At 30.5% G+C, this 13,445-nt stretch overlaps 1 protein-coding gene across 1 annotated transcript; it reads left to right on the top strand.

The window, feature by feature from the left end:
• Positions 1-2,375: 2,375 nt before the first annotated feature.
• Positions 2,376-3,243, top strand: LOC107009927 (acyl carrier protein-like). Its single transcript, XM_027914180.1, has 3 exons — positions 2,376-2,468; positions 2,854-2,973; positions 3,118-3,243. The coding sequence occupies exons 1-3, from the start codon at positions 2,376-2,378 to the stop codon at positions 3,241-3,243; spliced, it is 339 nt and encodes a 112-aa protein (XP_027769981.1).
• The last annotated feature ends 10,202 nt before the right edge of the window (positions 3,244-13,445 follow it).

Genomic DNA, 13,445 nt, shown 5'->3' with positions numbered 1-13,445 from the left:
TTGGATAACATTCTCCCCTATGTATTTTTCAAAGTCCTTTAGAAAATTGTTGTTAAAATTGACAGCAAACCTTATGGGATGTGTTGGTATCTTTTTAATCTTGTACTTCAGTGGCTGCAATTTGAAAATAAAACAGCAAATTATAACGATATTGAAATATAAATACTAAATAAAACAACTAACAACTTACTGATACATGGTTTCAGTTTTCAGAAATTTATACTACATGAAAAACATGTGATACATGTCTACAACATGTATCAGTGAATTAAATAAAACATTATAACATGTGATACATATCTAATACATGTATCAGAAACATCGACTAAACAATATACACACTGATTCTATATGTATCATCAAGTACAACTGATGACGCATTTATTAAACTTAGTGAATGATACATTATAACTATTTTCAAAACATGTATCAGTACATCAACTAAACAACTAATACATGACTGATACATGATATCAGTTTTCATAAATTCATACTACATGCAAAACATGTGATACATATCTACTACATGTATCAGTGCATTGACTAAACACTGTACACGCTGAATCTATATGTAACATCAAGCACAGTTGATGACGCATTTACTAAATTTATTGAATGATACATTATAATAATTTTCAAAACTTCATGATACATATAAAATATTATGATACACAACAAATTCATGTATCAATTCACCATCTAAAACACTATACACACTTATTCAAATGTATCAGCAAGCACACTTGATTCCTTAAAATTTTTACTAATTTAAACAACAGTTTTAAGTACCAAAATACTAACCCGAGACAATGTAGGCCTAACAACAATGTTTGCTGCTTCTTTTTTCTTTTTTTTGTTGTATTTTGACAACCTTTGATTTTGATGTTTCGCCAGAGTTTTTGTTTGAATCCTTCTGAAGATTCATAGGATCATGCAAAGACTTTTTCCAATTTTCTTTCCAATTTTCATCGTCGAAATCATATATCCTTCTATTAATTAACGGATCCATTACTATGATGTAATAGAACAATTAACAAGAACAAAAAAGAGAAGAAAAGACGAAGTGATGATGGATTGGGTTAAGACGATTACAGATTAAGAAGAAAAAGACGATGATGGATAAGAATAAAAAGAAGAAAAGAATAAAATATGCCGGGTTAAGAAGAAGGAAGATGATTATGAAAAAAAAGAACTGAAACTTGATGGAGTAAGAACAAAACGGGAGAAGTTAAGAGAAGTTGTCCTGATTCCTTAAATTTTTACTTTTTTAAATTTCAAATTTTTTGAATTTTGAAATTCAAAAAAATTTCAAAATTGGGTCTTTTATTTAAAATTAATTAAATTAATAATTCAAAATCAAAAAACTGATTTAAAAGGTTGAGTGTTTAAATGGATAAAATTCAAAATTCAAAAACTGATTTAAGAGGTTGAGTGTTTTAATGGAGAAAAAATAGACATTAAAATGGGTAATTGTGTATTATAGGAGAGAAAATGTAATGTATCTACAAACTTGCACTAAAATAAAAAAAAGGGAATTATGTAATATTTAAAAAAAGAAGGGAAAATTAGAGAATATAAAAATTATAGTTGTGTTTTTAAGTTATTTTTCCTTATTATTATTATATATAATAATATTCACTAGTGTATATATATATAGAGAAACATATCTATGTATAAAAACTATATCATTATTATGTAGAATGATACACGAGGAATGAAGCTCGAATATCACTTATACACATTATGTTACCCTTCTAATAGAAATTATTACCTTGACTTGGATTGAAAGGAAGAACTTAGGACTTACCATACGACTCCAACTCCTAGCATACCAATTGAAACTCAAGAAGCAACAGAGCTGCCTTTCAAAATTTAAATTAATTAATTAAGTGGATATATAGAAGAAATTATTTAATAGATAAGAGCCGGTAGATGAGTGTATAAGTCCTCACTCCTCACTGACCTGAGCGATTTCAATCACCTAGTAGACTTTTTATTTGGTAGGTAACATCGTTAAAGCGTATTATTATATTTGAACGAAGAAAGAAACTCAAAGTGAAAGGGCATCGTCTTGTATGCCACTAAGTCATCTATGATTTGCATCGACAAAAATGAATGACATAAGATTGGAAAACTAAAAATAAATAAATTAAAGCATTTGACGGATAAGAAGTTTGTAATATTGAAGATTACAAGCACAAAAGTTAAAAAATCAGATTTTGGAGATTACAAGCACTCTAAAACAAGAAGCATAGGATGGACCGTTACTTTATTTGGACAAAACTCCAAAGTTTTAGTTGATAATCGCCATTCATTTGCACTATAAATAATTATGCAATTTATCTTTCATTTAATTAACACCATATATCTTTCACATGGCTTCCTTTATTTCAACATCCCCAGCTCCTTCAACAACACTTATTTGCACTTCTACTAATTCCCAATGCCACATTAGGCAAATAAAAAATGTAATGTATTTTCTTTCTCTCTTCGAATCTTATTATTTTAATTATAAGATAATTTCATATCTATAACTACTGAAATTTCAAAATGTATTAAAATATAGAAATGTAACAAGTTTATTCAAATAAAGAACACGAGGTACATAATTTATTGTAAAAATTTTCACTTCTTTTATTATTTCTTTTTTTTTACGTCACAGTTTAATTTAAAGATAGATGGGCTTAGACTTATACCAAGCATTCAAATTTCAAGACCAGAAACAAAAACACCAAAATTGTCTCATGGCTACAAGAATCAAATCTCATGCTCAATTGTAAGACATCTGAATTTAACTGATTTTCTACTTAACAAATTTCTCAAAATATTTTTTAAAATAATTGTTTTGTGTAGGCTCAGCCAGAAACATTGGAAATTGTGCAAAGCACAATTGCCAAACAGCTATCGATTGATGAAAGTACAGTGACACCTCAGACTAAATTTGCTGATTTGGGTGCTGATTCCCTTGACACTGTATGTTCTACGAGTATAATATTACTATAAATATTTTTACTTATATGGATATGTTACGTGTTACAACAGGTTATAATTTGTGTATACGTTTAAATGATTTTATTAAAATACTTTCTTTTAATGTCTTATTTTGAAATTCAATAGGTGGAAATACTGATAGCATTAGAAGAGAAATTTGGAGTGTCAATTGGAGAAGAGGGAGCTCAAAATATTGCTACTGTTCAAGATGCTGCTGATCTCATCCAGAAAGTGAAGGAAGTCGAAAATTGACATGTTACACTTCAATTTGATACAAGACATATATATAATTCCCCAAATTATTAAAGTCATATCTTAGTTATAATTTTTTATGTTGCTTCCATGATTAATACTTGAAGTGGGAGTTAATTAATTTAAGGAAAAATTAGCAAATTAGTCAAAAAATTTAACTTAATTAATAAAAACCTCAATACTTTATAAATATTGGTAAAAATGTCAAAATGTTATTATTTTAGAAAGTATTTTATATCCTAATTTATTTCCTATTTTATTTCACCTTAATTACACATTTTCCAATTAATCATATATCATATGTTTAAAACAAAGGAAATATTTTCTCTCTCTCTCATATTTTCATCATTTTTTTTTTCAACATATTTTCATCTTTCAACTTTTCTCCATTACAAAATCCGTCTCTCTTCTTTCTTTTTTGTTTTTCCAGAATTGAAAAATATATTTAATAAAAATATTCACACAATCCCTTTTATTAAGGTATGCATCTTTATTCGTTTTTTAAGATTTATTTTATGATTTTATTTTTATTTAAATCATTTAAATTGTTGTTTGTAGTTGAAATCACAGTTAGGATTTGATATACTCACTCTCCAATGGCAGAATCTAAGAGAATCACTATGGTTATCAAACTTAACCAACAATTTTGTATTTTAATTTGCTTGTTTTGTATTTCAATATTACTTTATATACAAACAAGTTCTACATTTAATTTTGTATTTGTTACAATGATATACCAACAAAGTCACATTTGTATTTCAATTGAAATGAGTTTTTATTGTGCTCATTTTGTATTTCGATCTCAATTTTCAAAGACACAAGTTCGTATTTTTTTAATTATGTTTTCATTATAATTGTATACCAACAACTTTTATATTTTATGTGCTTACTTTACCATTCAAACTAAAGTCGAATATCATATTGTGTTGCGTATTATATGGTGACCATTTTGAATTTAACTCTCACATTGTATTCAGAAAAATTTATATTTTTTTCTTGTGTTCATCATAATGACATACCAACAAAATCAATTTTGTATTTTAATTGATGTGAGTATTTATTATGCTCATTTCGAATTTCAGTTTCAATTTCAATGACAACAATTTTGTACTTTTTTTTTATTGTGTTTTCATCATAATTGTCTATCAACAACGTTTGTATTTTATTTGCTCACTTAATCATTCAAATTAAAATTGTTATTTTACTTTCATAGTGAAAACTAAAAAATTGTATTGCAGAACTGTCATTTAAATGAGGGTCAAAAAAAAAGAATAGGACCTATTATTCCTACATGTTCCATTAGTAACATTCTCTTGAGATGTTACTGCGGATTTTGCTTGGGTTTAATCTTTCCCGATTATAAATCATATAGAAATTTCTTATAAAATGATCTTGGAGATTGTGTAATGCTTACTCTCATACTCTTCGTTTACACAGTAGTGATATTTTTTGGTTCTCTCTTCATCTTTGGATTCCTATCTAATGATCCCGGACGTAATCTTGGACGTGAAGAAAAAAATAAAAAAGGGGAAAGACTTTGATTGGGAAAGGGGCCTCCTCTGCCTACAGCCTGTTCGTTACTCAAATATATTTTTCTTTTATTCGTATTACAAAAATATTACTCATTGTATCACAATATAATCTAATCATTGCATATGAATACGATTAAAGAAAGATACAAGATTCTGAATAAAGAATAACATACATAATGAAAATAATACAGTCTTAACAGGAATGATACAATAATCTAAAAAAATACAAATTGATTGTGAAAGAGATAAGATACATCTATGTTTAAGAAACACAAATCAATTTGGCATACCTACTGGAATGACTACAAACTAAAAAAAAATATAATGTTCTTAATAAAAAATATAAATGTTGAGTAAAAGAAAAACAATTGACAAACAAAAATTAATATGAATACAATTTTTGCAACATTCTTCTCGATTCTCTCTTTCTTTGCAACCTTATTTCCGATTCTCTTTTTTTTTTTCTTCAAGAAAGTCGATTTTGGCTCAAAAATTTGATTCATTGAAGTCGTGATTGGATATTAAAAAAAGTGATTTAATCAAATTCATTTCAATAGAAATTGAGTTATCAATGAAAATTCAAAAATCGATACTATAAATTTGATGAACAAGTGGGATGAGTTATATGTGTTTTTTTTTAGTTTGTATTTAGTTTTGAATTTTTGTAACTGATGAAATTTTTGAGCAATTGTTCCTTTTTAAAAAAATTATCGCCCCTAAATTTCTCCCATTATGTTATTTAACAATTGTATTCGTTAAATTAAAAAAAAAAAAAAACTTAATAAGATACATAATATTAAATTTTGACATTTTAACTAAATATTGAAAGTGTTGACAATGAATCCTATTTAATGTTAAAATATTGACATTTGAAAATATTTCCTTAATTTAATAGTTCTGTCCAGCCCTTTTAAGTTTTGCTTCATCATTTATCAATAACAAAAAAATAAACCTACATGAACACCTATCAAGAACTCATACAGAATTATAATCTTTCAACTTCAAGAATGAAATTTCGCTGAAAATAAGATGATTAGCATGGGGGTGAACTAATTCAATACTATGAAAGCTTACATACCTCTTAGGGATTAAATCCATGGCGAAAATTCACATCAAGATGCAAGAATCGTGACGAACGCTTAATCCTCTCCTCTTTTCTCTTATTTTCTCTTCTTGAACTCTCAACTAAAACCCTAGGCGTATTTTAGGATTATAAATCTGAACCTAATAGGATTCAACCCCTAAAATATTATTAAAAATGAATTAAATCTGATTAGGTAAGGAAAAGACCATAATACCCCTCACTATTTTCAACTTTCCTTAACTGGACAATCTAACTTCAAAAGGTCACATCTCACTCATCCGAACTCAGAACATAGCAAATTTGACGGTGCTGAATGGATAATTCAAAGATCTTTCCTAAGGTATCTTGTAGCACACCTAACTCATCCTGTGATAGGAGTTATGATCGTTTGAAGTTGGCTTGAATGCTTTTTTCTTTGGTTTCTCTTGGAACTTAAGGTGCTACATCTAACACTCAAGAAAATTTTAAATTTCTTGCAAAAATCTCACTCATTACAACGAATGGTTCGAGTCTTAGTTCAAAAAAATTCTAGGGTGTTACAACTAGGTCAGCTAGTTGATCAAAATTGTGTTGTAAAATTCTCACCCAATGATTGTGTTGTTCAGAATCTGAAAACCTGGATATGTTAGACATTACAGAGTAATGACACATCGAAAATATAGAGTGATCGACATACCTCCAACCATTCTTAGCGATATAGTCAAAGTCTACAATTCTTCTTTCCTTCAAAGATCTTCTAAGCAGTCAAAACCTCACTCTTAGATGATATGGAGTTTTTAGAAGTAATGTGCTTAGGGACCTTTGAACCAAATGACATATTTATAACCGTGCTTCCATCAAGAACGGTTAAGAGGTTATGGAAAGTTACCAACCACTTAGTAGGATAGTGGATTCATGTAATGGGATTATGCATAGTTAACCATTATCTCATTAGTGAGATAATGGGTGATTAACCACATTCACATTAGTGAGATATGGGTCCATGAAGTGGGATAATGGACCCATCTAATACAGACCATATCAACAAAAATGCTAACATTCTCACACTTGGTCCGTATATTTCTAATCCCATTAATGAAGTATAATACATGAATCATGGCGATAGTTTCTCTTGTAGTGAGTAGTATCTTCCATGTATCACAACCCACTATATCTCTAAACTTTAACACATATAATTAAATGAATAAACTCAATATGTATTCAAGGTCCATACTTTAGTGACATTTCTGAAAATAAAACTGAATGTGCACAAAATTAACGAGAAATATAATATAAAATAGAGTTTCGTAAACATTCATTGTTACAACGAAATTTTACATAGTGGGACTAAGTCCCATTGTGACTACATGATCCTTAAACTTTTGTGGTGGAATGTATTTAGTTAAAGGATCCACTAACATTACTTCAGTGCTAACATGTTTAATGACCACTTTCTTGTCTCTAACACGTTCTCTTATGGCTAGATATTTGATGTCGATATGCTTGCTTCGACTACCACTTTTATTATTCTTAGCCAAAAAGACAGGAGCTGAATTGTCACAATATAACCTTAATGACTTAGATATAGAGTCGACAATTTTAATTTCAGAAATAAAACTCTTTAACCATACACCATGTGAGGTAGCCTCGAAACAAGAAACGAATTCAGTCTCCATAGTGGAAGTAGTAACTAGAGTCTGTTTGGCACTTCTCAAGATATAGATCCACCGGCTAACATAAATATGTATCTTGAAGTTGGTTTCTGTGAATCAACACAGCCAGCAAAGTCTGAATCAGAGTAGCCAATGACTTTCAAGTAATCTGATCGTTTGTACATAAGCATGTAGTCTTTGAAGATATCTTAAGACTTTCTTTGCAGCTCTCCAGTGGTCAAGACCTGGATTACTCAGATATTTTCCTAACATTCCAACAACAAATGATATGTCAGGTCTTGTACAAAACTGAGCATACATCAAGCTTCTGACAACAGAAGCGTAAGGAATGTCCTTCATTTGTTCCCTCTCAAGATCATTCTTCGGGCACTGATTCAAGTTGAACTTGTCACCTTTTACTATAGGATCTACACTTTTTGAACAATCTTTTATTCGAAACCTCTCTAAAATTTTATTGATATAGGATTCTTGAGATAAACCTAAGGTACCTTGATGTCTATCTCGATGAATCTTAATACCAATAACATAAGATGCATCATCATCCATGTCTTTCATATCAAAACTTTTAGAGAGAAATTGTTTTACCTCATGTATTATTTCCTTATCATTGGATGCAAGTAAGATATCATCCACATATAGAACTAAGAAACATATTTTACTCCCACAGATCTTATGGTATAACATTGATTCATAATGTTCTCAACAAAGTCGAAAGAAGAGATAACATTATAAAATTTCAAATACCATTGACGGGAAGCTTGTTTTAGTCCATATATGAATTTCTTTAACTTGCACACCAAGTGCTCACCATTACTAGAGGAGAATCCTTCCGGTTGTTTCGTATAAACCTCTTCCTCTAGATCACCATTTAGAAATGCAATTTTCACATACATCTGTTGCAATTCTAAGTAAAAGTGTGCTACTAATGTCAATATTATGCGCAAGGAATCCTTTTTAGACACATGAGAAAATCTCTCTGTGTAATCAATTCCTTCCTTTTGAGTGAATCCTTTAGCAATGATTCTTGCTTTATATCTTTCTATGTTTCCTGATGAGTCCTTTCTAGTCTTGAAAATCCATTTACATCCAATGGTTTTAACACCACTAGACAAATCGACAAGATCCCAGACCTATTTAGTTTTCATAGAATTCATCTCTTCTTTCATGGCATTGTACCACAATTCAGACTTTTTAGAATTCATGGCTTGTGAAAAAGACTCAGGATTATTTTCAACTCCAATGTCAAATTCTTGCAAATATACAACAAAGTCACTAGGAATTGCTGATTCTTTTTCTCTAGTAGATTTTCTCAATGTTGCACCAACATTTTCCTGTGGATTATTTTGTTCAACTGGTTGTTCAATAATTTTAGGAATTACTTAAACAACTTGATCTATATACATATTCTCAGCAGCTTGTGGAATCTCATTGATTGGTTGCTCAACACCCAATTGAACTTGAGGGGTATATGTACAATACTCAATTTTTGACTTGAAGTGGAAGGTTGATCTCTTATAGAAATTGTATTCTAAAATTGATCACTCCCACTTCTTAAGTCATTTTCAAGAAATTTTGCATTTCTTGATTCCATAATCCTAGTACTGCTAGATGGACAGTAGAATCTGTATCCTTTAGACCTTTCGGCATATTCAATGAAATTTTCACTAAGGTCCTATGATCCAGTTTCTTTTCTTGTGGGTTGTAAATTCTAACTTCAGACGGGCATCCCCATACACGTATATGTGTCAAACTAGGTTTCCAACCTTTAAATAACTCAAAAGGCGTCTTTGGAACTACCTTTGTTGGAACTCGTTTTAATATATACGCTTCTGTCTTAAGAGATTTCATCCACAAGGACTTAGGTAGCTTAGAGCTACTTAACATACTACGCACCATGTCCAATAATGTTCGGTTTCTTCTTTCTGCTACACCATTCTGATATGGAGAACCAGGCATAGTATATTGGGCAACAATCCCATTTTGTTGAAGAAACTTCTCAAACGGACATTGTGCTTGTCCATCTTCTGTATATCTACCATAATATTCACCACCTCTATCAGTTCTTACAGTCTTACTTTGTCTTTCACATTGTTTCTCTACTTCAGCCTTGAAAACTTTAAAGGCTTCTAATGCTTCACTCTTATTATGAAGCATGTAGAGATATATATATCGTGAGTAATCATCTATAAAGGTGATAAAGTATTTTTGACCATATGTCTCCATGTCTTGACAACATATATCTGAATGTATTATTTCTAATACGGTTGAATTCCTCTTGGCACCTTTCTTTGACTTGTTGGTCTGCTTGCCTTTAATGTAGTCCCTACAAGTATCAAAATCAGTAAAATTTAAAGTACTAAGTATTCCATCATTTACTAATCTCTTAATTCTATCGATGGAGATATGTCCCAATCTCTGATGCCATAAGATAGAGGAATCTTCATTTATAACACGACTTTTAGTGCCAGTTTATACATGCATAACAGTATGAGTGGAATCATTTTGTAAATTATAATATAAAAGACCATCAGATAATGTACCATATCCAATAAGTTTAGATTTATAAAATAGTTTGGAATCCCCTTCTAGAAAGAAGGAATATCCCAAAGGTACATGTCTTGATATTGAAATTAAATTCCTACAAAAATTAGGAACATAAAAAGTCTTTTCCAACTCTATAATAAAACCACTACTAAGAACTATATTGCATGTCCCAATAGCTTCCAGATGCGACTGCATCTTGTTTCCAATATAGATACTTCGCTCAGCTCCCACAGGCTTCCGCAGGTTTCTTAAATCTTGCAAGGAATTTGTAATATGGATTCTAGAAGCAGAATAAATCAACCACGTGTTACTATTAACATCAATCATATTAGCTTCATAACAAACAACAGAGATAGAAATACCTTTCTTAACAATCCATTTTTGAAACTTGTTCCCCTTCTTTCTACAGAAGCAACACTTGGCTTCCTTTTTTATGTCAATTTTAAGTGGTGCCTTTCCTTTATACCTCTTGTTGGCTTGATTGATATTCTTTTATTAAGTAGTCATGAATGCACTTTCTCCTGTTTCCATCAGTAGTCGACCTTCCTCTTGAACACACATGGCCATGAGTTCATTAATAGACCATTTATCTTTATGTGTGTTATAAGAGATCTTAAAGGGACCATATTGTGCAAGTAGAGTATTCAGGATATAGTGAACAAGAAAAGTTTCAGACATTTTGACTTCAAGAATCTATAGTTGAGCTGCTAAGTCTCATATTTACCTAATGTGCTCACACACATTTCTCACACTAGTAAGCCTTATTGAGAAAATTTCATAATTAAGGAATGACATCGTCAAAAACCTTCAGTAATGCTTTGACATCGTTATGTTGTTCGACAAAACCACAAATACAAGCAGACATTTTGGTCTTAATGAACATAACACTGAAATGGTTAGAGCGTTCCCATTGTTCATGAAGAAAATCTCATCTTGAGTGCTGATTGCATTAATAGGTGTCTCGTCTTTCCTGATAGCATATCAATATCCATACACCCTAAGTGAAGGAGAATTCTCTCCTTCCAAAATTTATAGTTCTCACCATTCAATTCATGAATATCACAAATGTTAGAGAAATTTGCATGTTGCATAACTGAAAAAAATATACATGCATACTTAACATAAATTTGAGGCAAGTAATATAAAGTTGAATCTACTGACATAAAAATTGCCTGTGGGCTAAATTTTTAATTCACTTAGATTCATATTTATGATAAAATTATCAATTTAGTAGCATGATATTCTATCTTTATGACAAAACTATTAAACTCTCATTCATAATTCCTGTGGGTAATTATGAAAAGTATTTAATATTTCATATTAATTAATTATGCAACTTAATAATAAAGAAATTAAGTTATCATATCATGCATAATTAATTACAATTCTTATGTCTAAAAATTTCTTTATGTGATCCTTAACTTCTAAAATTTTATTCAATTAAAGATGTTGTAGCTAAACTTTAATCAAATAAAATCTAGATCACTTAGACATTTATTTCTTTAAGTGATCCATAATATGATATATATTATCATTTCATTAAGATTCCTGTGGCTAAATCTCAATCAAATAAAATTATATGAATCACTAAATATCAACTCAAAATCATATACAAGATTTATTGTTGAACATTATGCAACAAAACAACAATCTCTTTGCTTTTTATTATTAGAAAATGTTTTTAAAAATTTCAAAACAAGACCTTAATTTTTAAGAACCATTTTGAGTGACTTAAAAGAATTTCGAAAATTTACAAAGCATAGGAAATTCAATGGCTCTGATGCCAAATGTTATACATTACAGAGCAATGACGCAACAAAAATATAGAGTGATCGACATACCTCCAGCCATTGTTAGTGATATAGTCGGAGTCTACAATTTTTCTTTCCTTCAAATATCTTCTAAGCACTCAAAACTTCACTCTTAGATGTTATGGAGCTTTTAGAAGTAATGTTCTCTGAGACCTTTGGACCAAATGACATATTTATAACCGTGCTTCCATCAAGAACGGTTAATAGGTTATGAAAAGTTACCAACCACTTAGTAGGATAGTGGATTCATGTAGTGGGATAATGGATATTTAACCCATTAGTGGGATAAGGGGTAATTAATCACTTTCCCATTAGAGGGATAATGGTTCCATGAAATGGGATAATGGACCCATCTAATACAGACCATATCAACATTAACAAAAATGCTAACAGGATGACCATGGCCAAGGGGCGTAGAGTTGGCAGAATGTTTCTTATAGAGTCTGTTCATCATCATTTGCATCATTATTTTCTTTCAATTTCTGATGTGGATGTTACTCGCTCGAATAAGTTGCTCAGTCTTTACATAATAGGATGGGTCATCCTTGTTCCTCTCGCCTTCATCACATTCTCAAATCATGTATCCCAACAACATATGACATTCATTGAAGTCTCTCTTTGACATGTTCTAATTATACCAGTTTGAAAAGTCACAAGCATCATTTTTCATACAGTTCATCTTCTTACGACAATCTATTTGATTGCATAGTGATGTTTATGGTCCTTCTCCTACTTTGTCAAGGATGAGATATAAGTACTTTGTCTTATTTATTGATCATGTATCTAGATACATATGGTTATTTTTTAATTCGAAGTAAATCCGAGTTTCCGACTCTCATTATGAATTTTCATTAAGTATGTGTATACACAATTTCATAAAACTATAAAAATATTTGTTCTGATTCTGGAGGAGAGTACACTAAGACTAGTCTTGTTGAGTTTTTGAAAAACAAAGGAATTATTTATCAATTCACTTGTCCTCATACTCTGGAACAAAATGGAGTTGGAGAAAGGAAGAATCAATATGTTTTGTAAACTACATTGGCTTTGTTGGGCACATCTAATATGCCTAAGAGTTTCTGGCCTGAAGCAGTACATACTTATGCATATTATATTAATATAAAAACTCCCCCGTTCATTGCTAATAAGACACCGTACTTCAAATTATTTCATAAGAAGCATGACTATTCTCATTTGCGAGGTTTTAGTTGTGTTTGCTTTGTCCATCTTCCAGCACATGAACGACATAAACTTTCAGCAAAGACATCATAATGTATTTTTGTGGGCTACAGACCTACATTTACACACACAATGGGTATATATGTTATGATGCATCTCGTCGCCAACTTCGTGACATGTTATTTTTTAGGGTAAATTTTCTTACAAACACAATTCTAAACCTGCTTCACAATTTGTTTCATTTTTGTATAAGTTTGATGATGATGTGGTAGCTACTGATCCTCCAAATAATCCCATTAACTATGATCATGATGATCTCCAGCTGTCCTGTTCTTCGGTTGTTGACTCTACATACACATCCCCATCTTTCGAAGAGGAATCGTCTCATCCAGTTACTTTA

This window comes from Solanum pennellii, chromosome 2 (genome assembly GCF_001406875.1).
Source record: "Solanum pennellii chromosome 2, SPENNV200".
Taxonomy (NCBI): Eukaryota; Viridiplantae; Streptophyta; class Magnoliopsida; order Solanales; family Solanaceae; genus Solanum; species Solanum pennellii.
This window is presented reverse-complemented; position numbering and strand designations above follow the sequence as displayed.

What these genes read in the sequence shown, in the direction of transcription:
- LOC107009927 (XM_027914180.1), top strand. Translation starts at nt 2,376, where the DNA reads ATGGCTTCCTTTATTTCAACATCCCCAGCTCCTTCAACAACACTTATT. An exon ending in ACATTAGGCAAATAAAAAAT is followed by an intron (nt 2,469 to 2,853) that starts GTAATGTATTTT and finishes TGTTTTGTGTAG; the next exon opens with GCTCAGCCAGAAACATTGGA. An exon ending in GTGCTGATTCCCTTGACACT is followed by an intron (nt 2,974 to 3,117) that starts GTATGTTCTACG and finishes GAAATTCAATAG; the next exon opens with GTGGAAATACTGATAGCATT.